Here is a 24,659-nt window from a genome sequence, read left to right as displayed (position 1 = left end):
AAATATTCTATAAAAGGGTTAGAGTAAAATAATATATATATATATATATATATATATATATATATATATATATATATATTCTTTGCTAATAAAAAAAAAGAATTAAATATGTTTGTAATTTTTAAACTTGGAGATGAAATTGAAATTCGTCTATGTTCTAAATTTTGATATATTTTGGTTTTAAATTTTAAAAACGAATAAATATATAGTTCTTTTAATTCAATGATGTTAATTTTTTTTAAAGTGATAAATAACGTTCTAGGTTGACATTTGAATTGGAACTTGTCAAATAGTATAAACAATTTAAATATCAGTCTAAAAAGTTATTCGACACAAAAAATTTAACATAATTGAATTATATTTATTCATTTTTAAAATTTAAGCCAAATTGCATCATCATTTAAAATAAAGACGAATTTCAATTTTATGTCAAAATTTAAAAACTAAAAAACATATTTAACTTAAAATAAATAAATAAAAAACTCCTCTTTTCATCAATCAACAATCTAAATACATATCATATTTCACCATTACAAATATTAAGACCACTAAACATGCTATAATTATTTACAACTACTTAACATATCCATAATTCAACTAAAAATATATTTTCTAATATGATGACTACATCAACAGTAATTAATAATCATAATAATAATATTTTAATATAACTCTTAAATAATTTAAAATTTTCGAACACAAAATACACGAAGAAACCATATAATTTAAAAACAGGAAGAAGGAACCACGTCAGTTCACCGTACTATTTTACTTTTTTCGAATGAACTTTTATTTATTTGTGTTTGTCTTCCAAAAGAAAATTTATAATAAATTATAAGTTTAATACATCATGGCCGTATTTAAAATTTTTGAGGTCTTAAGGAAAAAATATATTTTGAGTTTGTTATTACTACTAGAAATATTTTATACACTTTAGAAAATTATCCATATTTCACTTGAAATTAGTATAACAATTTATAGTTTAAACATCGTTGGGGTGACAACAATTTAAAAACCATGAACTAAAATAAGAATAAAATACAGTTTTCATTTATTTACTATACTTTGAGTTTACTATTTAATGATATAAATATACAAGAATATTGATTTAAATAATAAAAACATACAAATTTAGTTTCAGCTATTCATTCTAATTTAATAGTTATAAATCATCTTACTTTATCCAATAACCAATTAAGACTTCAAAAATATTTATGATTAAAATATAAATATTTAAAACCTGCTTGACTTTTTTTTTTTTTATGGATCAAAACGAAACAAACTAGTATGTTTTACCATTTATCACACACATCAACTTCATTATAATACTACTTTCACTTTCACTAATTCTACTTTTACTTCCACTTATCTCATTGCAAATTACAAATATGTCCAGTGAATATCTGTGGACTTAATCTCAATAAAGGAGTATTTAACTTTACAAATGCATTTAGCATTAAAAAAAATCATTACATAAGAATAAATTTAAAAATAAAAGATAATTAATAACTATATTAACTAATTTATATATATACTACTTTATAAACTAAAATTTATTAATATGTAAAATAATTTTTATTATAAATAAAAAATTATACTTAATTTGTAAATTAAAGTCCAAATCTATCTTTAAGACTTTAGCTATCAAAAAATTAATATCGAAATTAATCTCTAACTTAAAATTAATAATAATAAATAACTAAAACTGTAATTAATATTATAAACTTATTTAAACTCTATTTTATAAACTAATTATAATTTTCATTTATAATAAAAAGACTATTTTAGCTTATAATATTATAGTATGATTCAAGGAAGAGGACAATTACTCCGGTTCTGATTCCATCTTGTTCGAAAAGCAAAATAAAGCAGAAGTGGTTCATGAGCACAAAACTCAACATTTTCTGATCAACCAACACTGTAATTTTATGGTGAACAAAGCAAAAATAGTGGTGCAGCCTTGTGACTCTCACTCGTGCAAGGGTCCATAGAGTTCATCCAAAATTGCAACCTGCATTTCTTCTGATGCTTTCCAATGGCGTTTCCTTTGGTTTATAAACCAATTATTTACTTGCTTCTGCTCCAAACCACTCCATTCAGCTAGGGCTACCTTATCAGCATCCTTCGCCATTCATATACTTTAAATGTCAAAAACATAACTCACCCAAATCTTGCTTTTACACAAATAAATTTATTAGCATTTGAATCAACATCCTTAATTTTGAAGACTTCCAAAACTTAAAAAAAACAAAACTACTCCCAAACAAAAACTCTTATACTTGTTACTATTAATTAAAATTTATTAAAAATCGTATAATTTCTTGACTTTTGCTTTTTATTTAATGAGTTTTCTTATTTTAGATATAGTTTTCAATAGGATATGTTTGTTGATGGGTGTTTTGCTAGTATCACTCCTCTTTGCTCCAAATGCATATTTTGAAAGCAAATTAAACATTATGTTTAAGAGAAAAGATATTTAATTACCGTTGGGTATGGCCATTTAAAGTGAATATTCCACCATGCAAGTAAGATTTTCTTTGCTTCTTTTGGTAGCTTTTCTTTCTTCTTCTTTCTGGAAAATTCATGCTTCAGATTAGTAATGTAACCACTATATCTACTTAGAAGATTATCCTTCAGCTCTTCAACTTCATTTGTCTTCTTGCTTTCAATTCTCTTAATCCCCTCCATACTATCTTTCCCACGTGATCCACCAAAGTCACCTGTGACATAAAAAAAATTATATAAATTATTACTACAAAAAAACAACATTTTCTGTATTTTAAACAAACAAACAAACAAATTAATTCATTAATTAAAGGAAATGAGAGGTTAGATAATAAATATATTATTTGTGTACATTATGCATAATTTTTGGTGACACAAACTGTTACGTTAGGAGTGGAGTTTAAGCTTAACTTAACCCCACAAAATCAACATGTAAGGTGTGAGGATTACGCCCATTTATATATTGTGAATTGGTCTTATCATTAGTCGATGTGAAACTTCCAACACAAACCTCTTGAAAACTAAGACCGTACAAACAAATGAAACCATTGTCCAATGTAATCACGGATAACACTAAAAAAATCGTGGGAGCAATAAATTTAAACTTATAACTTATATATGTAAATTCAAACTCTTCACACTTAACTTATGTAGCTAGTGTAATAACAATAATTGTAAAAACATATTATTTTGGTGGTGTTGGTGCCTTTGACTTCTGATATATATACGAAAAGATGTGACATTCCATTAGGTATCTCATTTAAGATGTTGAGTTAAGAAAAACATGGCTTAAGGAACACAGTTCTATAACTTATTACACACCTGGTTGAAGATAGGAAGAAATATGCTTGAAGAAAATTTCCATGACCAACGTTTATATAATGACGAGTATAAATAATGCAGTCACTACTTATATAGTATATGTAAATGTGGACAACTAATGTAGGACTCAATGTATACATAGAAAAGTATATTTATAGAATAAAGATGAAATTTTACAATGTAATAGTAATGGTTTTTTTAATTATTATTGTATTTATATATATTTTTTGTAAATGGAATGGATTTTTCCAAATATTATAATTATAAAATGTCATATTACTAATAAAAAAAAGGTTAAATATATTTTTTGTTCTTCAAAATTTAGTGAAAATTGGAATTAGTCTTTCTTGAAAACTTTGAACCAATTTAGTCCTTTTATCTTTAGAAATGCGTGAATTTAGTCCTTCTAATCAAATTTTGTAAAATTTTTCTTTACGTTTCAAACGCGTTTCTTAGTTAACATTAAAGCAAACATGTATCACACGGTGTAAACAAACTAAAATACTATAATGAAATGTGTTTGAAATGTCAAATAAATTTAATAAAATTTAGTTAAAAGAACTACATTCATATGCATTTATAAAGATAAGAGATTAAATTGGTTCAAAATTTTCAAGAGGGACTAATTCTAATTTTTGTTGAAGGAGCAAAAACATATTCAACCCATCAAAAAATAACTAATAGTTTCTTTATGCATGTGTTGATTACTAGCATGACATAGTAAATACATATGAAGTTAATGGCAGCAAGCATATGAGAGATGATTTTGGCCAACGTTATATTTTCTTTGTTTTGAAGATATTAATAAATGATTGAAAAGGAATTCTATCACCTTATTTGAAGGTTTTTCATTTTAGATTAGAAAAGAATAAAGTCTGTTTTTAAATTTTATTTAAATTTATTATTGCTCCCATCCTCTACTTGAAGACAAAAGATTGGAGTTCATTTGAACATAAATTAAAGAGATGATTTTTTTTTCTTTCTATTTATATTAAGACAGGGTATTAAATAAGAAACTCGTTTTCATTTTTTCCATTTCTTTATTTTTTATTCCTTTACATAAATTTTGTTTGGTGCAAAAGAGGGAAAAGGAAAAGGAAAACAAAGAAAGAGGAACTTTGATTAGACATTACGAATAATTAGGAGAGTCTTTATAAACAAAAGAAATTCCTTTCTTATTTAGTTCATAGTAAAAAGAGGAATTTGAAATCAATTTACTTTAATATCGTTGTGATTTAATATTTCAAGTGAATTTCGAATGCTTTTCAAACCAAAATTCCTCACAATAAGTTTTAATGAACATTCCTTTTCTCCCTATACTAAACTTCAATAGCTCTCTAACTAGGGATGACAAAAATACCCGTGCCCGTGGATATCCGCGGATAAAATCCGCGACGGATAGTTACTACCCGTGGGTATTTATTACTCGCGAATAGCGGATAACGGGTATTTTAATACTCGCTTATAAACGAGTCGGGCACGGGTATCATACTATCCGTACCTGCGGGTACCCGTTACCCGCAAAAAATTAAAATTAAAATTTAATTTATATTTTATTAAGTTAAATTTAATTAAAATTAGAAGTAATAGTATATTTTATTATGTCAAATTTAATTATAATTATAATTATAATTTAATTTTATTTATATTTTATTTTTATAATTTTATATTAAAAAATTTATAAAATACATATTTTAAAAATATCCGCGAATAATTTTTAAGCAAATACTCGACGAGTAAACAGACGAATTTTTTTTTGCGGGTCGGGTTGCGGGTAGACATATCTGTGCCCGACCCGACCCATTATCATCCCTATCTCTAACCACTTCTATGTAGCTGAAAATTGGTCAAAAACTGCTTTAAAAAGTTTTAGTAGGGTTTTACCGACATAATAGATTTAGAAACTTTGATATTTTTATTTTTTATTTTTAGCGGTAAAATCACTAAATAACTCTAAATGAAACAAACAAAAAAGCCATTTGTGGAAGTGCTAACTGATCAGAGAATAAGGAGCTACTAAAAGAGCCATTAAAGAAGAATCACACTTTAATTACTATTAAGAGTTAGTTGGTTATACACATGCTATGATCCTTATAAATAAATAATAAATTTTAGTAATTTCTGTGAAAACACCATAAACTTTTCTAATCATAGAGATAAATTCTAAAAATATTGTCCCCATCAACTATGAACACTCACATCCTTCCTTTAAGCATAACTTCCAACAAAGGATGAAAAAAATTATTTAAATTCAAGTGCACAAGTAATAAATAGTTTTCCTTAATATTATTTTTCTATTTTGAAAAGAGGGTGTTAGTTTTTTTTGTTCTTAATATTAAAGAGAATCTAAAAGATTAAGTTAATATGTTTGCTATATATATATATATATATATATATATATATATATATATATATATATATATATATATATAGTTCATCTCACTTATTATAGAAATTCTAACTCTATATTTCAATCTCTAACAAAATTAGACTTTCTCATAGAATGTATGCACTCAGATATTATTCATGGTGGCTTGAGTTTTTCTCTTCTCTTTTTTCCTGAACAATGATAAATATATACACTTTTGTTTATATTGTTATATACTAATTTTTTCCTCTTATTAATAATTTTTTATCACATTATATATTTTATAAACCTATCACTTTAATTATCTAAATATACATTAAATGTTGATCAACCTTTTTGATGTACATCATTCATTCTGGTAGAAACCATTACCCTAAAATGACAATACTATATGGTTGGCAGTAGTTAAAACTTCACAGTTCTGTGAATACCATATGCATAAAGGCATTAACAGATATATATTGATGTATGAATATTTAAATAAGCAATAGACAAGGCATGCATACATCTGATAAAAGCACATATGTATAAAGGCATTAACAGATATATATAACAAACACTTTCCATGTTTGTGTGGTTTATTTTCATCCAAATCCACACTCTTATCAGATCCAGCACAATGCACAAACAAAAGAAAGCAACTTTATCCAGAACTATAACTGGTTTACTCAAAATAGCCAATGAATGAACACATGTCGTATAAAGTACTATGAATCCTCGTTCTGTGAAGGCATTACTATAATAAAATCTGGGACAACCCGAAAGGGTTCAAGTACAAAAGGCTCAGTTCACAACAATTTGAAATAGGGTTATAATGGATAGCATCAAAAGCAGAGGTGATTAAAGAAAACAAAAGGGTTTTCCCAAAGGAGTGGATTTCTAAGGAAACGATGAAATAAGTGTATGTGACACGTGCAATCACACCACTACTTGGGACAGAATCTTCATCATAAACATCAAAGACAAGACACACCATATCCATAATAATTATACCTCTTTCAAGTTGCCTCCAAACTGTTTTTCATGTTCAGTATTTTAAAACTTCTTTTTCATCAAATAATATTGTTTGACCAAAGCCAGGGATATATAGGAAAAGGAACAACAACAGTTATACATGTCTTTGAGAATTTCTAACTTGTTACACACTACTTTATTTGAGAAAGCTAAGGGTTTTCGTATTTATAATTATTTGCTGAGTCAAATACAGTTGGAAAAAGTGATAATTGGAGAAAAAGAGGAGAATGAGTTTCTGAATAACAGTATATCAAAACCCTTTTTTGATATCAGGATGCAATTTATGTTAATGTGAGAAAAGAGAAAAATGTAGGTTTAAATATTATAAATCGCTTTTTCCTTTGGATAAAGTTCTCTAATAATAATATTTTAAAGTACAGACAAAGCATGAGAAGGAATACAGATTGGTTTCCTCATTTTCTTCTCTATTTCCAAGTATAAAAAAAAAATGAAAAGGGGGAAAAACTATAAAAAAAAAAGCCTTTTCCTTCATTTCCTTTCATTCTAGTTTAAACACTGTGAAAGATTTACAAAATCTTTTAGAGAAAAGTTAGATGCAGATCATCCTAGGAGGAGCGGGTCATGGATTTTCCTAAGCCAAAGACAGTGAGAATCAAATAATAAAGTAATGAATGGTCATCTCATAAAGTTGTATTTTATATCAACTTATAAGTCAAATTTTACCTTAATAAACCTGCATTATAAAGTTGCATTAAACTTAAATTCTTATCCATATGGAGTAATATAGGATCACAATCATTAAGAATCTATGAGTTGTGATCTGAGACTATTATATATATACATCACTGTTAAAGAATTTGATTCATGTGAGACTTGCATTTATCCAATATATAATGCACATTGATTTTATTGGAAGTCGTAAATTAATTAGAGATAAATTCAATTTAATTATATAAATTTTTTATCAAAAAAAAAATAAATTTAATAATTTAATCATTTAAGTGAGTACAAATCTTAATTTATAATCTATTTTTTAAAGTCGAGTTATGTTTAAAGTTTATTTTTTAACATGATATTATAATTATAAGTTAGAATCTATTATAAAAAAATTTATTATTTGTTGAGTCTATTATTCTACCATTATCACATTGTAACAACTTTTATAAGTTTTAATTAGATTTAAAGTTCACTTCTCAACAAATTTATCACATATTTATCATTCTTTCATAACACTTCATTCATTGTTATTTTTGTCTGCTCAAATTAAATTTGATACCTTGTGAATTTTTTTTAGTATGGACATAAGGTTGGTTCTATTAAGGAACTTCTGAGAAAGGATACCATCATTTGTTTTAGTTTTTGTAAACACAGTTTATATATAGATTAGATATACTTCAAATATTCTCATCTTACATATATATTCTTTCTTGTTGGTAATAAAATATATGTTCATACAAATCTTTAAGCTTAATGCATGCATTTTTTGTTCCAATAGTAGGAACTTCACTAATATAATTGCTCCGTTTTTCCGAGAATGAAGTCTTTCTGTATTTATATTTTGACCAAACTAGCTTGTGATGTTATAAGAAGGGGTTTACTTGATCATTCATAAAAGAAAATAAGCAGCACCATACAGAAGACATAAAATTCTATTATTGAATTATAAGATAGAAATATTTTTCGTCAAATAAATGTAATATTTAGTTTATAGTCTCACGTTACATGTCTTGACGTAGAATGATATGTTGAAAATCATATATCAAATAAAAAAAAAGGATAATTTTCGTCTTACAAATTTTATAAAAGTAAATTAAATTTAAATTTACTGCTTAGAACTAATTTAACTATTATCCTTTATTCTTACCAAATTAAAAAACCATTTATTTATTTGAAATATTTTTTATCAATAAAGAGACTCATTAATAACAAGAGTTCATGACTAGTAATCCCATGAGTTGTCATGATTTTGTCTTTAAAAAAATATTTTGAAGGGTGAAAGGTAGAAACATTAATTAAATTTCATTTTAATAGTATTTGAAATTTTATAATTGAAAATTTGAGGTGATAGTTTTTAACTCAATGGTAAACATGAAAAATGTATAAATGCATAATGAAATTGAAAAAAAAAAAACTTAAACAAAATAGTTTATACATAACTTTATAAAGTAATATTACAAGTGCATGTGTTTATACTTCATTAGAAGTCTTTTTTTTTTCTTTTTAAAAGTGTACCATTAGACACTGGTTTTTGTACCAAGTATTTATGGAAACAAATTAACAAATGATGATTCAGACATTATGAATTCCTCCTTCACTCAAATTGGTTGAATGAAGAAATGATAATACAGAAAGGACTTCAACTTTGTGTGATGACATATATCACTATAATTATCATTATTTTTGCTGCTTTAGACCCTTTTAATATAATTAAGATGTGGAAAAATGGACTACAAAATGTGTGATATTTAACTTACCATTATTTTTGAAGCAGTAATATGTATGTATAGTTAAAATGGCTATCAAAGCAAAACAAACCCACATGACTACAGTGGCTCCATGTGACTCAGCCAGTTACTCAAACATGCTTTAGGACCTTTTTAACTAACATGAACCTTAATCTCTTAATATTTTATGAAGAGAATTTGTTCAAACATTTTTTGTAAACAAATCGTTTCTTATGGATGAATAAGAGATAAAAACACAAAAAATGATTAGTGAATTACTTTATATCCGTGTACTAATCTCCTATAAATGTTAATGAATAATCTCCCGTATCTTTTATTTGGTGTAAACCTTTTGAACTTATCGAAACAAGAGCATGGTATAATCCAGTGAATCATTGAATTTATCGAAAAGAAAAGAGAAAAACCTGCAGGTTGAGGAACAGTGTTGTCTGAGACTGCAAGATCGTTGCAGATGGAGTGAAGCTGAGTTTCCATATGCGTGAGGAACATGGTTGCCTCGTTAAAGGGTCTTGAAAGATCTGATTTGTACTTCACCAATAAATCGTAAAACGTTCCCTTCAATATGCAGCAACAAACATAACAATAAGCTAATAAGCTGAAGAAACATAATTAGGGTTTGTGATTTACTTCTTGAGTATTTCAAGAAGAAACTATTCATATATATATTGAAAAAAAAGAAGAGAAAGAGACCATGAAATCATCAAGTTCGGGATCAGCACCCAAGAAGCCATGATAAGATTTAGATTCAGATATCTGACACAACCCACTATGCTCTTCTTTGATTCCTTCAAATAGGTCTGCAATATCTTGTGGTGCTCCTACCTGAAATTTGAAACACAAAATTACTCATAAACAGGAATAACATTGGTAAAAACAACACTAGAACTGATTAGTGATGATTAATGATATAGTTTCAAAGAGGGGTTTTTAATTGCCTAAAGCACTCACTAATTAATCTTTTTGGTGATAGATTGAAAATTGTTGGAAGCATATTCACAGTTTATATTTATGTATGTGTGTATATAACCTTGTGGCAATCGATGAAGGCATGGAGGAGGTGAGGAAATAGAGGGTGAGAAGCAACTTTATTACGAAGTGCTTTTGAAACATCCTCTTCCTTTCCAAAGACAACCTTAGTCGGCGGAGGTGGAGCCATTGTTGTTGACTGGTCTGAGTAAGTTGCTGAATAGTAAAAGTTGTGGAGGCTGTTCTCCATTTCTTTTTATTTCTCAAAAGGAAAAACCAAGCTCATAAGAGAATTGGATGCATTGGCTTGTGACAAAGCCAGTGCCTGAGCATATATATTTAGAGGTAGAGTGTGGAAGAGGAGATGAGAAATGAATACTCTGTATATTATAAATAATGATTGCAGGTTATTATTTTTGTATTCTTTTTTCCTAACAATATAAGTTAATTAATTAAGTATGTTAAATATGATTTTAATATCTTGAAATAAAAAATATACCTTAATGATGCAATATTTTTATATCATATTATTCTGCACTTAACTATATTTAATTAGAGGCTATAATTGGATTTGTAGGTATTCTCTACTAGCATTTAATATTGTTTTGCAAGTGTACGACATCTCAAGTCCAGCTTATTTATTTTAATTTTTTTCACCAATAAAAAAACTTATATTATTCCTAAAAATATTATCTACAACAATACTAATTTAATTCTTGTTTCGAGAGTAGAGGTCAAACATCAATTCAAACAATTTTCAAGGTCTTTTAAGTCTTTCATCATCTCTTTTCAGTGTGTCTGTACGTAAACGGATCAAATGTACCTATCAAAGGTGCTCTGATGCTAAAGTGAGCATAGCTCATTCAATTAACCCTATATTTATAGTTTTTGTTACGAGTCCTTGATTAAGGTTGGCTTAATCATGGTCCAATTGTCTTTTAATCCTGATTATTGACTTGTTTATGTTAATGAAGTTACTTAACTGAGTCTTGGTTGTGTCGCTCAGAAGGAATCTTGTGGAGACTCCAATTGACGACAACTGAGAGAAGTTTCTCATGACGCGTAGGTCACAACACGGCCTGTTACACCACAATTTGTATAAAGGACTCACGTGAAATCCTGTAGACAATCAAACTAACGTCAACTGGGAGATGTCTATCATGACACGCAGTTCACCGTGCAGCCCATTGGACCACATAATTGATATAAAAGACTCACGTGAAATCTTGTGAATAGTCCAAAGCAATTGGGAGAGGTCTCACGTAATGCATGGTTCGCCACTCGACTCTCACTTACTTCTACCGACTAGTCCTATAAAGGACGTATAGCCCATATAGTACAATTAATTTATTATAAAATATAATATAAAATTTTATTCCTTCATTATATATATATATATATATATATATATATATATATATATATATATATATGCATTATCTTAAAATATAACATATAACGTTGTTAAATATTTTTACAATTATATCTTGTTTAAATTTGAAATATTCATATCATATTAGATTCGAAGGCGAAGTATAATCTTCTTCAAGTTGGAACATGAAAAATTCTAAATGCACAACAATGAAATTGGTTAGTATCAAGTGTCTTAGTGAAACATGAAAGTTGATTAATAGGTAATACATATAGTTTATTTTAAATAATAAATCGATAAATCATTTGCATAAAATAAAAATCCTTGAAAAATCATAAACACATATAAATATACAAAAAGAAAAAAGTAGTGAAAACGAAATAAGTAGAAGAAAATGTAGAAAACCTAAAATGAAACATGTAATGATGGTGTGGATCAATGAAAGCAAAGAAAAAATATAAAATGTAAAGCAAAATTTATGAGGAAAATAGTTTGTTCTTTGCTCATCAGAAATTGCTAAGAAATGTAAGAACCAAATTTAAACTTAAGGTGAAAGTACACCTGAATTGTTTAGTCCTCTAGATAGCATGTACTCTCTTGAGAAATCTTTTAGCTATCTCCCTATGAGATGTTAAAATAGAAAACAACATAGTATGATGTGGAATTTAGCCTATGAACATATGAGATTGTCCTTTTTGGTATTTCCATATTTATCCATTACAAAAAAGAATTATTCTTTAATTACCACATGTTAAAGGTCTCAACCTTTCATATACATAAGTGACAACATACTTTAATATTATTTGATCATTTAATAGTAACAGTAAGTGTCTTTAATATCATTAATATATATAGTTATTCATATATAAGATCAAAGATGGATTAAGAACCAACAATCTTCCACTTGGATTATATATCTAACTTTGTAAATTATATATTTTACCAAATGTATCTTTCATCAATTGAGTGCAATCATCATATTAACATGCAGGTCTTTGCTTCATTTATCATAGCTAAATCCATCAATAGTTACATATATTGACACAAATAAATAACATGAATCATATTGCATAGTTAACACTACCAATTCATATGCGATATTAACCTTCCTTTGAACAAACTAATAAACACATCTAAAGTTCATAATTTTTTTATATTTTAAAATAAATTAGTTTACACAAGAGAGATTACTTTGGTTACATATTGATTCTATTAATTAATATCAAAATATATAAATAAAAAATAACACTAAGATATAACATATAATCATGATTAGTAATTGATTTTTATCATATTCCTTATATTTTAATTGAAAGATATACATATAAATCGACAAGATACTTAAATATAACTGTTTTATATCAAAATATATTTAAAATAAAATAAAATCATTAATCTAATCATCATTATCTTTTTTTCTGCTAACTGTAATATTCACAAAATACATACATATGATTATATTTTAATTGAACACGTGTTACAAATATGTAAAATACTGTAATGAAAAGATTAACCGAAAAGAAAAAATTACGGACGATCAATCAATAGAGTGACTCTGATACCAATAAGAACCAAACTTAAACTTAAGTCTTCAATAAAACAAAATATATCATTTATATAAACCCTGGATATATTATGTTAACCATAAACCTTAATAAACAAAATAAAAAAACAGAGTATGCATAATTTTGTATCACTTCATTGCAAACTCAATAATGGGAAGAACAACCTATGGATAATTCTTTTCTCACACCCTTTTTCACTCTTATAGAGGTAGCACCAATTAATAATGGTTTTCAAATAAATCAATGTGCTTTATCAGTGAAATGTTTTTAAAGACTAAAATATTCATTTAATTTTATATGATTTAAAATTAAAAAATATAGAAGAACTAAAATATATGCGAGAAAATATTATAATAGAATTTTTTCTAACCTAAAGAATTTATATATAATATATAGATGTATGCTTGCAAATATAATAGTTTATACCAACGAAAACTATCATGTTAATTGTTAAGTTGTGTCGTAAGTAACCAAAATTAAAATACTTTATAAATTAATTAAATTAAACACACTTATATATATATATATATATATATATATATATATGAGAAATTTAAAATGAATAAATAAATAAAAGATATATTAGGAAAATAATGGTGAGTTGCTTGAATAGAATCATTAGAAGATATGAATGGGTTTGAAAGTCCGTTATATAGAAAAAGTAGCTTATGAGGAAGAACAAGCTTTAACAAATAAACAAATAAATAAATAAAAAGTTGTGATAAAGAAGTAGTAGTTGACAAAAATAGTTATCGAAGCAAAATGAATTTATATGAATGTTTATATCAAAACCTTATAAATAAATAGTCATGATGCTAATAATAATAATAATAATAACATATACATGTAATATTTTAAAATTAGGAGGAATGAATATGTTAGTGATAAAATTAGTGAATGACAAACATAAAAATTGGTATATGCATATGTATTATATTACAAATAATTGGAAAGTTTGAGCATATAATCCTATATCATACTTTATATATTAATTATTTTATTTATCTTTTACAATCACGTAAAAGGTGCATTATATATATATATATATATATATATATATATATAATTTTATTTATTTTTTATAAGTAAATTGATGTTAAAAATATATATTTTACATAGTTATGATTGCAATTGATATGCAAAAGTTAATTTTTTTATATAAAAAATAGTAAACTTCTTCTATTTTTTTTTTTTGAAAATTTTCTTTTATTTTTTTTCTTGTAAAAAGAAATTAAAATTATAATGTTATTTGATAAACATATGACCAATAAAAAGAATCACTACGAACATTATAGGAACATTAACATATGTCTCCTTGTATATTTCCTATTATAATATACTTGTAGAATAATATTTTAACAACAAATATGTGTATGCTTATAAAAGAAATGACTAATATGTATGTTAACAATATTATATATAGAGTTCAAAGTTGTTAGACAACTGTGGAGAAAGTTTGGTGAAGAAAGGAAACACTAAGAAAGAAGTATAAGTAATAATAAATAGGACATTTTGAATGTGACATAAAAGAAGATGAATAAAGAATAAGTAATTTTGAATACGAGAGAAAAGAAGACGATCGAGACAAAAAAAAAAATTATAATATTTTGAAGGAAAATATGAAAAGCACAAATCAAAGTATGGTGATATTTTGGTTCTCCATTTGTACATAACAATGTTTTGAAAACAATGCTTTTGTGGATAGTTTATTTAGGTAGATTCATAATCCAAATCTTCCATAAAAAGTTTGAAGAGTTTATTAATCAAGATCTAAAAATTCGATATTTAGTTTATTATAATGAAGTCATGGTTAAAGATGTTACTTTATCTCAAAATAAGTAAACCCAATAAAATAAAAGGAGATTAATTAGATGTGAAATTGAAAACAATAATAAAGTGTGGTCAATTTTTTTTTTTTAAATCTTAAGAATCTTTTCCTTCCTTTAGTTTCCTTTTTGCACTTCCTCCAGAATATCTGCTTCCTCCGCCGTTACATCCTCCTTTCATCATTCTCATATACAAATTTATAGCAAGTACTTTCTGAATACAGATTTTCTTTTTCGCAATAATCCTATTCAAAAGATAATCATAAATGAATTTGTCGATATTATTTATTAGGATAAATTAATTCAGTATTCATATTAAGAATTTTATTCTCAAAGCATTAAATCTTCAATATAAAAATAACTTTACTAGTACTAGAAAATTACTCAGAATTCTATTTTTGGAGAACTGAATTTTGATAATTTTTTTTTTTAGATTCTTTATATCATTTTCTTTAATTTTGAAAAAAATTGAAAAACTTCTAGATTTTAGCTTCCTAAATCGAATGTTTTGGTGTGTTTCTTGTAAGAACTTAGGAAATAGTTTAAGAGTAGTAGTAATTTTAAAAGATCACACTTGATTATTTTATTAAAAAAAAGATCAAAATTATATAATACAATTTCTATAAATTGAGTTTCACTTTATAAAAGTCACCATCTCTTTAGAACTCTTTTTTCAAATTTGTCTCACCTTTCCTATAGATTTTCAATTTCATTATTCATTTATTTGAAGATTAAAGACCGTAAGAGTGATCATTTCGGAGAACTCTACATATGTAATAGATCACAAAGTTAGGAACAAAGTGAGTTCACTTTTTGTTTATTTTTTAGGCCAGTTAGCTTTATGAAATGCATATGGCTTGTGGTTTAATGCATGCGGCTCAAAATAGTTTAAAGTGAATATTTGTTTGCCTATGATCTTAATGATGTGCTTATATCTCTAATTGGGATTTCTTTGTCTACTTAGAGCATCTTGTGGACTAGAGCTTTAAGAATAGTTTTGAGTTAAGATTTTTTTACACTAAATAAGGGAGCTAGTAGTAATTTTATGCAACTCATAAATAGTTGATTTGTGATTTTTGGTTGATTGGGATTAAAATTTGTGATATGGATACTTTGTCCTTGGTTGAATTGATTGTAATATGTGATGTGCTTGCAAATTGTGGTTTAAATGAACTCTTTGAAGTGCAACATATTGGTCAAATTGGCCTATCTAAGACATTTTGAACTCCTAATTATGTTTTTATGAACTAAGGAAGGAGTAAGAATGCTTAGAGAGACCAAATTGACTTATTCGTAGCATATTCTAGATTACAGTTTTATGTAGACTTGTTGAGCGAGCCAAACTCTCGTTAGGCGAAAGTGAAAAATGAAATTACAAAGAGCTTCAAATCCTTCCACTCATTAGGTGAGTCAAAACTCGTTGGCGAGCTTGATAAAACAAGCTCGTAGTGGCTTAGCCGTTGAGCGAGTGGAATGGTTATTAGGCTAAAAAAAATTTTAAAAATTATCTAGAGGCATGGGAGGTTTGGTCGATAAGCGAGTCTAACTTCACTAGCAAATTTCCAAGAATTCAACTCTAGAGTTAGAATTGCTAAGGGGGCAAGCATACCTCTAAGGGTGTCACTAAGCTAAATCAAGATTCGATGAGCGAGTCTATGATGATCGGGAGATATGCCAAGTTTAGAAATATGAGAAACAAGTTAGAAAATATGAGAATATGATACTAATTGAATAAGTTATGGATTAAATGTTAATATATAGTGAAACATGGGAAATAATTATATAAGTTGTATGAATTGTTTGAATATGGTCATTTCTAAGGAGAAATGTCATGTTGAATAATGTAGTGTATGTATTGAGTGGGAGTCCTGATTTTGAAGTCATCCTAACTCTTTTAAACTCACCAACTCATATAGAGAATGAAGTTTAGGTGGTGAGAATTGGAGGAGGATCTATACTAGAATTTGGTTTTAAAGAGAACTATTTTGGAAATGTTATAGAGAATTAACCATGTCTAGGTATATGTGTGTCCGTGGAGCCACAATATTTATTTTTGCTCAAATCCACTATAAAGAAAATTGACAGCAGGACTTCATGCGTATTCGGCTCAACACTTGTTATTTTGATATTGAGTCTAATTTATTCTAGTGTCTTAATGAATGATTAATTTGATTTGAATGATATTATGTTGAATTCTGGATGATTGATTTGGTGAGTCATTTAGATTTTCAATTGTTAAAATTCATTAATTTATCTTCTTCTTTTTTTTGTTGATTGTGTTTTCCTTCTCTATGATTGGATGATATGTATGAGCCGATGAATGCACCAATCTAATAGTATAGAACAAATAGAAGTGAGTGTTATGTTTAGAAAACAATGATTTCTAGTATATTATATATATTTTGTATAACTTAGGTCCTCTTTTGACGTGGATCTAAACTCCCTCCTTTATTTTGAAAAACTCAAAATATATATATATATATATATATATATATATATATATATATATATATATATATATATAATCTAGTTTGCTTAATATAACAAAATTAGTATTTGGTCGTTACATTTCCTTAGTTTGATGACATTATTGACAATTGGGATTTTAACTTACTAAAGACCGAACTTGAAGTTGGTTTTTGGTGTCTAGCGACACTGTTTACCGTTAAGAATTTGACTCCCTCATAATCGAATTCAGTTATTTAGGGATCAAATTCTCAAAGTGAACATTAAACAGGTTGATTCTGATAAATAATATTAGACAGATTTAATTGCGATTTTCTTTAAATGGGTTTATTGTCGAAAAAAAAAATCAATGAATATGATAATTTTATTCTCGTTCAATGTTTTCAAGAGTGTTTCATTTGTAAAGGTATGGAATATGATCACATAAAGATGGCACATACATAAATACAATATTATATTATACACTTGCGATGTTGGAGAAGAGTACTTTAATAAACTAATAACACTGCCAAATCATTGTTCAGAAATGTGATAAAAACAAAGCCTAGGTATACCTTTTAAGAATAAAAACAGATGCTCCACGAGTTTGTGTCTCTTGCTGTTGAAATCATGTATGTTCTTTCATGTCCTCTAAAGGTGGCATTTAGATAAAGAATAATAATCATCTTTTGTTTTCTTTTCTTCAAATGTATCATATTTTGACTCCTTTTTCATTGATCAATAGTTAATTAATTAATCAATCTTTTGGCTGCACTTGGCCACTTCATTATAGGTGTGATTTGCAAAGTGTTGTATTCTAGTTTGTGATAAAGCAGGAATTGAAATGGAATGAGTCACGTCAAATCAAATATAAACTCCATAAAAGGGTATTAGGTGAAAGAAGAGAGTGGATTATATTTAAATGGAAATGATTGCGGTACACTTTATGTTTAAAATGCATGAATAGATAGACGATAGAAAAAGAATGAAAAAGAGATAAATGTAAATAAATGAGATCGAAATAAGATCAAAGAGAAAGCACACCCTTTTCATTATATTGTTTTATTGCTTTTATTTAAATAAAAATATATCTTTTCTATTTTTTATTTTATATACTTTTTTTTATTATATAAAAATAAGGATAGCAAAACAACGTCAATCTTATCATTGATTATACGATAAATAAAAATATTTGTATTGAGATCTTTATTTATACCGGAACTTCACAATATTATTAAGAATAAAATAAAAAACAATGATAATAATATAACTATATAACTATATATATATATATATATATATATGAAATAAAATAAAAGTACATATGTGTGTTATTTTTTAATGGTAATAAAAAATAATAAAATTATTACTATTACTATTACTATTACTGTAATTATAAAATTAAATATAAATAAATTTTAATATTCGATTTTAAGTAATTTTTATTTATTTTGTAGGTAATTTTTAATTTTTAAAAAATAGTTAAGTTTAAAAAAAGTGAAATTTGAAGAACCCTTAAATTTAAACAAATGCTCACTTAAAAAGTAATGTTGATAAAATAATTATTCTTATTTAAAAAACATTAAAGGATAAAATTGGAAAATAAATATGGACACTAAAAAGAGGATCATAATACATACAAATATAGTATGACATTAAAGTCACAAAAGTCTATCATAGTCAAGATTTGTGACTATCATGTCATTTGCTATTAGGCTCCCATCAATTCTCATGCTTGATGTCCTTGGTATAAGCACATGATGTCCTCAATGTGAGGGGGTGAGTGTAAGATCTGACATCAACTAGAGATAAGACCAAATTATAGTACTTATATGGGAGCAAACCACACTTTACTGAATCAATTTTATAAAAATTAGTAAAGCTTAAACCATTACCTTAATATCTTGTAAGTCGAGTTGTTGTTCCTCATATTTGTTTTGACATAGTAGAATTTCATCAAGCAAATTAGTTTGTGTCAATTTAGGTTTTTGGACAAAGTACTCCAATTGATCCATTAAACATTAATCAACTTCACAAATAAGATATGAAAGGAAAAATAAATAGATATCAACTACAATAATATGAAAAATGGATAACAATATGGAATGACCAACATAACCATCTAATTCAAGGAATCAAGTTTAATGTAAATAGCTATTTGCTTGAAACTACCACTACTTGTAATGGTACAATCAATCTATTTTTATTTATTCAAAATTATCGATTATGTTTTCAATAATACGACATGGATACTTAACAAACTCAATCACAACCTCTTTATCAACATGTTGGGTCTTCTTCAAATGTTTAACAATCTCAACAACACTCTATTTGTGAGAACCTAGAAAATGGTCTAAGAGTAGTGAAAATGGTCTAAAAGATGACACTAAAATATTTTAATGATAAAAGGTAAGGTTATAAATAGGTTTTCTATTAATGAAAGTTCAATTTTATAGAAATCACCATCTGTGTAGACTTTCCTCTAAACTTCTTCTCTACATTCTCTCTAGATTTTTAACTTCAATCTTCATTCTTTTGAAGATCAAGAGCATAAGATTGCTCCTCGTGAAGAGCTCTACACATCCACCTGATCAAAATAAATAATAGAGTAAGTTCACTATTTACCCCTTTTAGGTGGTTTTGGCACTTTGATTTGTATGTGTGTTATACTTTAAGGCATGTGAGTCAAATGTTCTTAAAGTGAATCTCTATTACTTTGTGGTCATGGTGATATGTTTAGATTTCTCACTAGAATTTTCTTTGTCTAGTTAGGTTATCCTATAATAAATAGGGATCTAAGGAGAACCTGTGAGAAAAAAAAAGGCAGTTTAACCAAGGTAAGAGAATCTAATTTTAATCATTGAACATATCATTTGTATGGTGTTAATTGATTGTTTGTTACTTTGAATTGAATGTTAAATTGGTGTATTACTTTTGATTTGGGGAAAAGTTGATAAATTAGTACCTTGTGTTGTAAATTGTTAAATGGTCTCTAGGTTGTGAATTTGGGGTTGGATATGAGGACTGACATTCTTGGCTTCTAAGGAGTCATTTTGAATAAATTGGTCCTTCTTTTGATTTGGATAAAGGATAAAAATACTCGTTAGAGTCAAAGGAACTATCTTTTGTTCAAATTTATGTGTCTGCGTTATGAGACTCGTTAGGCGAGCCAACTACTTGCTGAGTGAGTGCTAAAATTGAGTATGGCAAAGTGGTATTGGAGGCTTGCTTGTTGGACGATCCAACCTCTTGCTGGGTGAGTTGTGTTTTCATGTTTTGAGTCATCTTGAAAAAATTGGGATTCCCGTTTCGTTAACACTTGGATTGAGTTGACATATTGACAACTAGTCCTAGACATATGAATCTTTACTTTGACCATTGGTATCTGTTATTTGGGTGTCTGTAGTTAAACCAATCAATATTAATGATTACTTTATATCTTATGTTTCAGTTTCTCAATTTTGATGAGCATTGTTACTTTGATATGTTGGCTTGTTGTCAAATACCTATTTGTGGTTTGATATTGTTGAGAATATAATGACAAAGCATTATTCCATGGAAATATTATCATTGAATATTATGTGATCGCATGAATGAAAATGGAATAATGAGTTCCCATTGTTGATGGTTTTATGGAAGATTGATGTTGTTATGACTATGAAAGTGAGGGAATGAGATGGAAAGATGGAGATTATTAAATTGTATATTTGTATAGGGTTAGTGCTTCTAAATGGAAAGTTTAAATCCTTAATAATTTAGTGTTATGCATTGACTAGGGATACGTGTTGGCCTGAAGTAATCCTAAACTCTACTAGACTTACAAACTCACATAGAGTAATGTAGTATAGACGGTGAGAGTTGAAGGTGATTCTTATGGATGGATTAAGGGTGTGGCTCAAGTCAAAGCATAAATTTGGATATTGAGTCTAGAATAGTATATCATGTATGTGGCTTGTTTGTTTAAGATAAATGTGCATGTGTTGGTTGCAAGTTAATAAGAATTATATTATTATAGAAATTTCTAATTATGCATGTTTAAAATTATCATTAGCTTATCCTTTATCATATGCATTGTTTCTTTTATGTTTTACATATTTCCTCTAAAGTTAGAATACATTTATGTTTAGGAAAAATTGTATTATGTAACTTATGAGAAATATTGTAATACATAGGTCATATACTATATAGTTGTTATACTTAATATCAAATTTGAAATACTTGAAATTAGTAGAGTCATTCTACTAATCCGGGTGCTACAAGATTAGTCTTCAACCAAATATGACCTTACACATTATTGTAATTTTTTAATAGTTGTGAATACTAACCATGACTTACTTTTTTTTCTATTTGCAAATTTTGTAATTTATTTTTAGAAATTATACTGGAATGACAAAATAAACCATAGAAATATTTATTTAAGTAGTCTTTATATACAATCTATTATTCATTTTAATCAATTTATATATGTTTAATATATTATTTTTTGCTTTAACTCCTATTTATTTAGAAATGGTCCCTTTAAGGAGTGGCTTGACTAAAACAAATTAAGGACAAAAAAAAAAATTAGTATATGATAAGAAATGACATAATATAATAGCGACCAAATTAGAAAGAAGATATTTTACAGTGATTATTTTAAAAAAGATTTTAGAAGGATGAAAAAAACTATGCGTTATACTAAAATTATCTTTTTAAGTCTTGTGTATGGTGTAAATTAGTCAAGTGAACTTAACCATATATAAAAACAATGTAAGAATTAACATGTTGGTCTGAAATATGATTAGTACATGCCATTTGGTTTGATAAATGTTTTGGTACTTTCATAAAACTAATGAATCACATTTTGAAAGAGTTCTTAGGAAAATTTATGGTTGTTTACTTTGATGAATTTTGTACATAGAAAAAATTTGGATGAGCATTTGCATCACTTGAAATTTGTTTTGCACGTGCTTAGAAACGAAAGGTTGTATGCTAATTTAGAAACGATCATGTTCTATAAAGATCACGTTACATTCTTAGGATTAATGGTTAATTCTAGAGGAGTGCAAGTAGATAAAGAGAAAATAAAAGCAATCCAAGAATGGCCAACTCTTAAAAATGTGAATGAATTAAGAAGCTTCATGGGCTTGCTAGTTGTTATAGGAGGTTTGTTAAGGACTTTAGTACCAATCTGACATCTCTAACTGAACTAGTAAAAAAGCATGCACAATTTAATTAGGGAGAGAAATAAGGGCAACTTTCATTACCTTGAAAAAAGTTGCCAGATGCACTCGTTCTTGTTTTATCTAATTTTTTTAAAACATTTGAACTTGAATGTGATGCATCTATTGTGGGAATATGAATTGTGTTAAAGCGAGATGAACACCCAATTACTTATTTTAGTGAAAAACTAAATGATGTCGCCCTTAACTACCCAACATATGACAAGGAGTTGTATGCATTTGTTGGAACATTACAAACATGACAACATTACCTTTTACCTAAAGAACTTGTCATTCATAGTGATAATGAATCTTCAAAGTGTTTGAAAGGACAAGGTAAATTGAACAAGAGACATGTCAAGTGGGTGGAGTTCCTTGAACAATTTCCATGTGTCATCAAGCATACGAGGGTAAGTCCAATGTCGTTGCTGATGCTTTATCACACAGGTATGTTTTACTATCTACTCTTGAAAATAAATTCCTTGGCATTGAGTGCATTAATGAATTTTATAAACATGATGACGATTTCTCTCATATCTATCATATGTGTCCTCGTACTCCATCGAAGGTATATTTTAAACATGATGGATATTTGATTAAGGACAAGAGACTTTGCATTCTTAAGGGTTCAATTAGAAGAATTCTTGTTAAAAAGGCATATGAAGGGGGATTGATGGGTCATTTTGGGGTGCTCAAGACATATGATCGTGCCTGATCATTTTTATTGGCTTCATATGAAACATGATGTGCATAGATTTTGTGATAAGTTATTGTTTATGAGAAAGCTAAATCTAAAGTCATGCCACATTGTTTGTATAGTCCACTATATGTTCCTGAACATCCTTGGATCGATTTTGTATGGACTCAGTTTTAGGATTTCCTCGATCTAAGGGAGGAAAAGATTCATTTTTTCTGGTGGTTGATAGATTTTCTAAGATGGTTCTTTTTATACCTTGCAACAAAGTAGATGATACATGTCATGTTGCTGACTTATTTCTCAAATAAGTGGTAAGATTGAATGACTTTCCTAAAAGTATTGTACGTGACAAAGATTTTAAATTTCTTAGTCAATTCTGGAGGACTTTGTGAGGTAAGATTGGAACTAAGTTGTTGTTTTCAACAACTTGTCACACTTAGGCATATGGACAAACTAAGGTGGTTAAAAAAATCCTTTCTACTCTTCTTAGATCTAAAATTAATAAAAATCTTAGAACATGGGAAGAGTGTTTACTACATGTTGAATTTGCTTACAACAGGGTTATAGACAGTACTACTCAATTGTAACCATTTGAAATTGTTCATGGTTTTAATCCTTTAACTCCTTTGGATTTGTTACCATTACCTAACAATTCTCAATATAAGGATAAGTCTGGACTAGATAAAGCAGAATATGTCAAGAAGTTGCATGAGAAAGCCTAGGCCCAAAATTGAGAAGAAAATGGAAAGGTATGCAAAATATGCCAACCAAGGGAAAAAAAGTTACAATTGAATTGGGTCTAAGCTCAAGCAAAATATGGGTGCATTTCTAAAAAGAGTGATTCCCAACACAAAAGAAGTCTAAGCTTATGCTAAGAGGGGAGGGTTCTTTTCAAGTATTGGCCAAGATAAATGATAATGTGTAAGTAATACTTTTAATGTGGTTGATCTCTCTTATTTTGATATAGGTGATGATTTATTAGATTTGAAGACAAATCCTTTTCAAGAAATGGGGGATGATGTGGACATCATTGACAATGTTGAAATTCTTAACAATCATGAAGTCCATAGTCAAGATCAAAGGGAAGCCAAAGACCCAATGCAAGGCTTAAGAGGGCCTATGACAAGAGCAAGAAATTGGCTTAACAAACTTTGCAAAATATGGTGGGTAATCTAATGGAGGTGTAATTACATGATGAGGCCCAACATGTGAAGGTGTTACTCACATGTATTATTTTTTTGGAATGAAAATAGAAGGCCCAATTGTTAGACTTTGAATAAAAAACCCAAAAACTTATTTATGTTGTTTTGTTTTTATTTTGTAAAAAAAGGTATAAATAATTTTGTGAAAGAAGGGAATAGGAGAATGTTTTAGTTTTATTTGAAGTGATAGAAATTATCTGCTATGGTCCTTCCCTAAACCATTTTGATCTTATCAAGAATTTGTATTTCT

General features: G+C 27.4%; 1 protein-coding gene across 1 annotated transcript; it reads right to left on the bottom strand.

Moving 5' to 3' along the window:
• Window positions 1–1,758: 1,758 nt before the first annotated feature.
• On the bottom strand, window positions 1,759–10,446 carry LOC114164479 (homeobox protein knotted-1-like 6). The gene is made up of 5 exons (XM_028049172.2): window positions 10,163–10,446; window positions 9,826–9,957; window positions 9,540–9,690; window positions 2,485–2,720; window positions 1,759–2,122 (listed from the first exon to the last, which is right to left on the bottom strand). Exons 1-5 carry the CDS (start codon window positions 10,349–10,351, stop codon window positions 1,970–1,972), a joined length of 861 nt encoding a protein of 286 aa, XP_027904973.1. The 5' UTR covers window positions 10,352–10,446; the 3' UTR covers window positions 1,759–1,969.
• Between the last annotated feature and the right edge of the window lie 14,213 nt (window positions 10,447–24,659).

The sequence above is a fragment of the Vigna unguiculata genome, chromosome 9 (genome assembly GCF_037176805.1).
Source record: "Vigna unguiculata cultivar grain cowpea cultivar isolate G323 ecotype 2 chromosome 9, ASM3717680v1, whole genome shotgun sequence".
NCBI lineage: Eukaryota > Viridiplantae > Streptophyta > Magnoliopsida > Fabales > Fabaceae > Vigna > Vigna unguiculata.
Note: the sequence above shows the minus strand (reverse complement) of the source record. Positions and strands in the feature narration are given on the sequence as shown.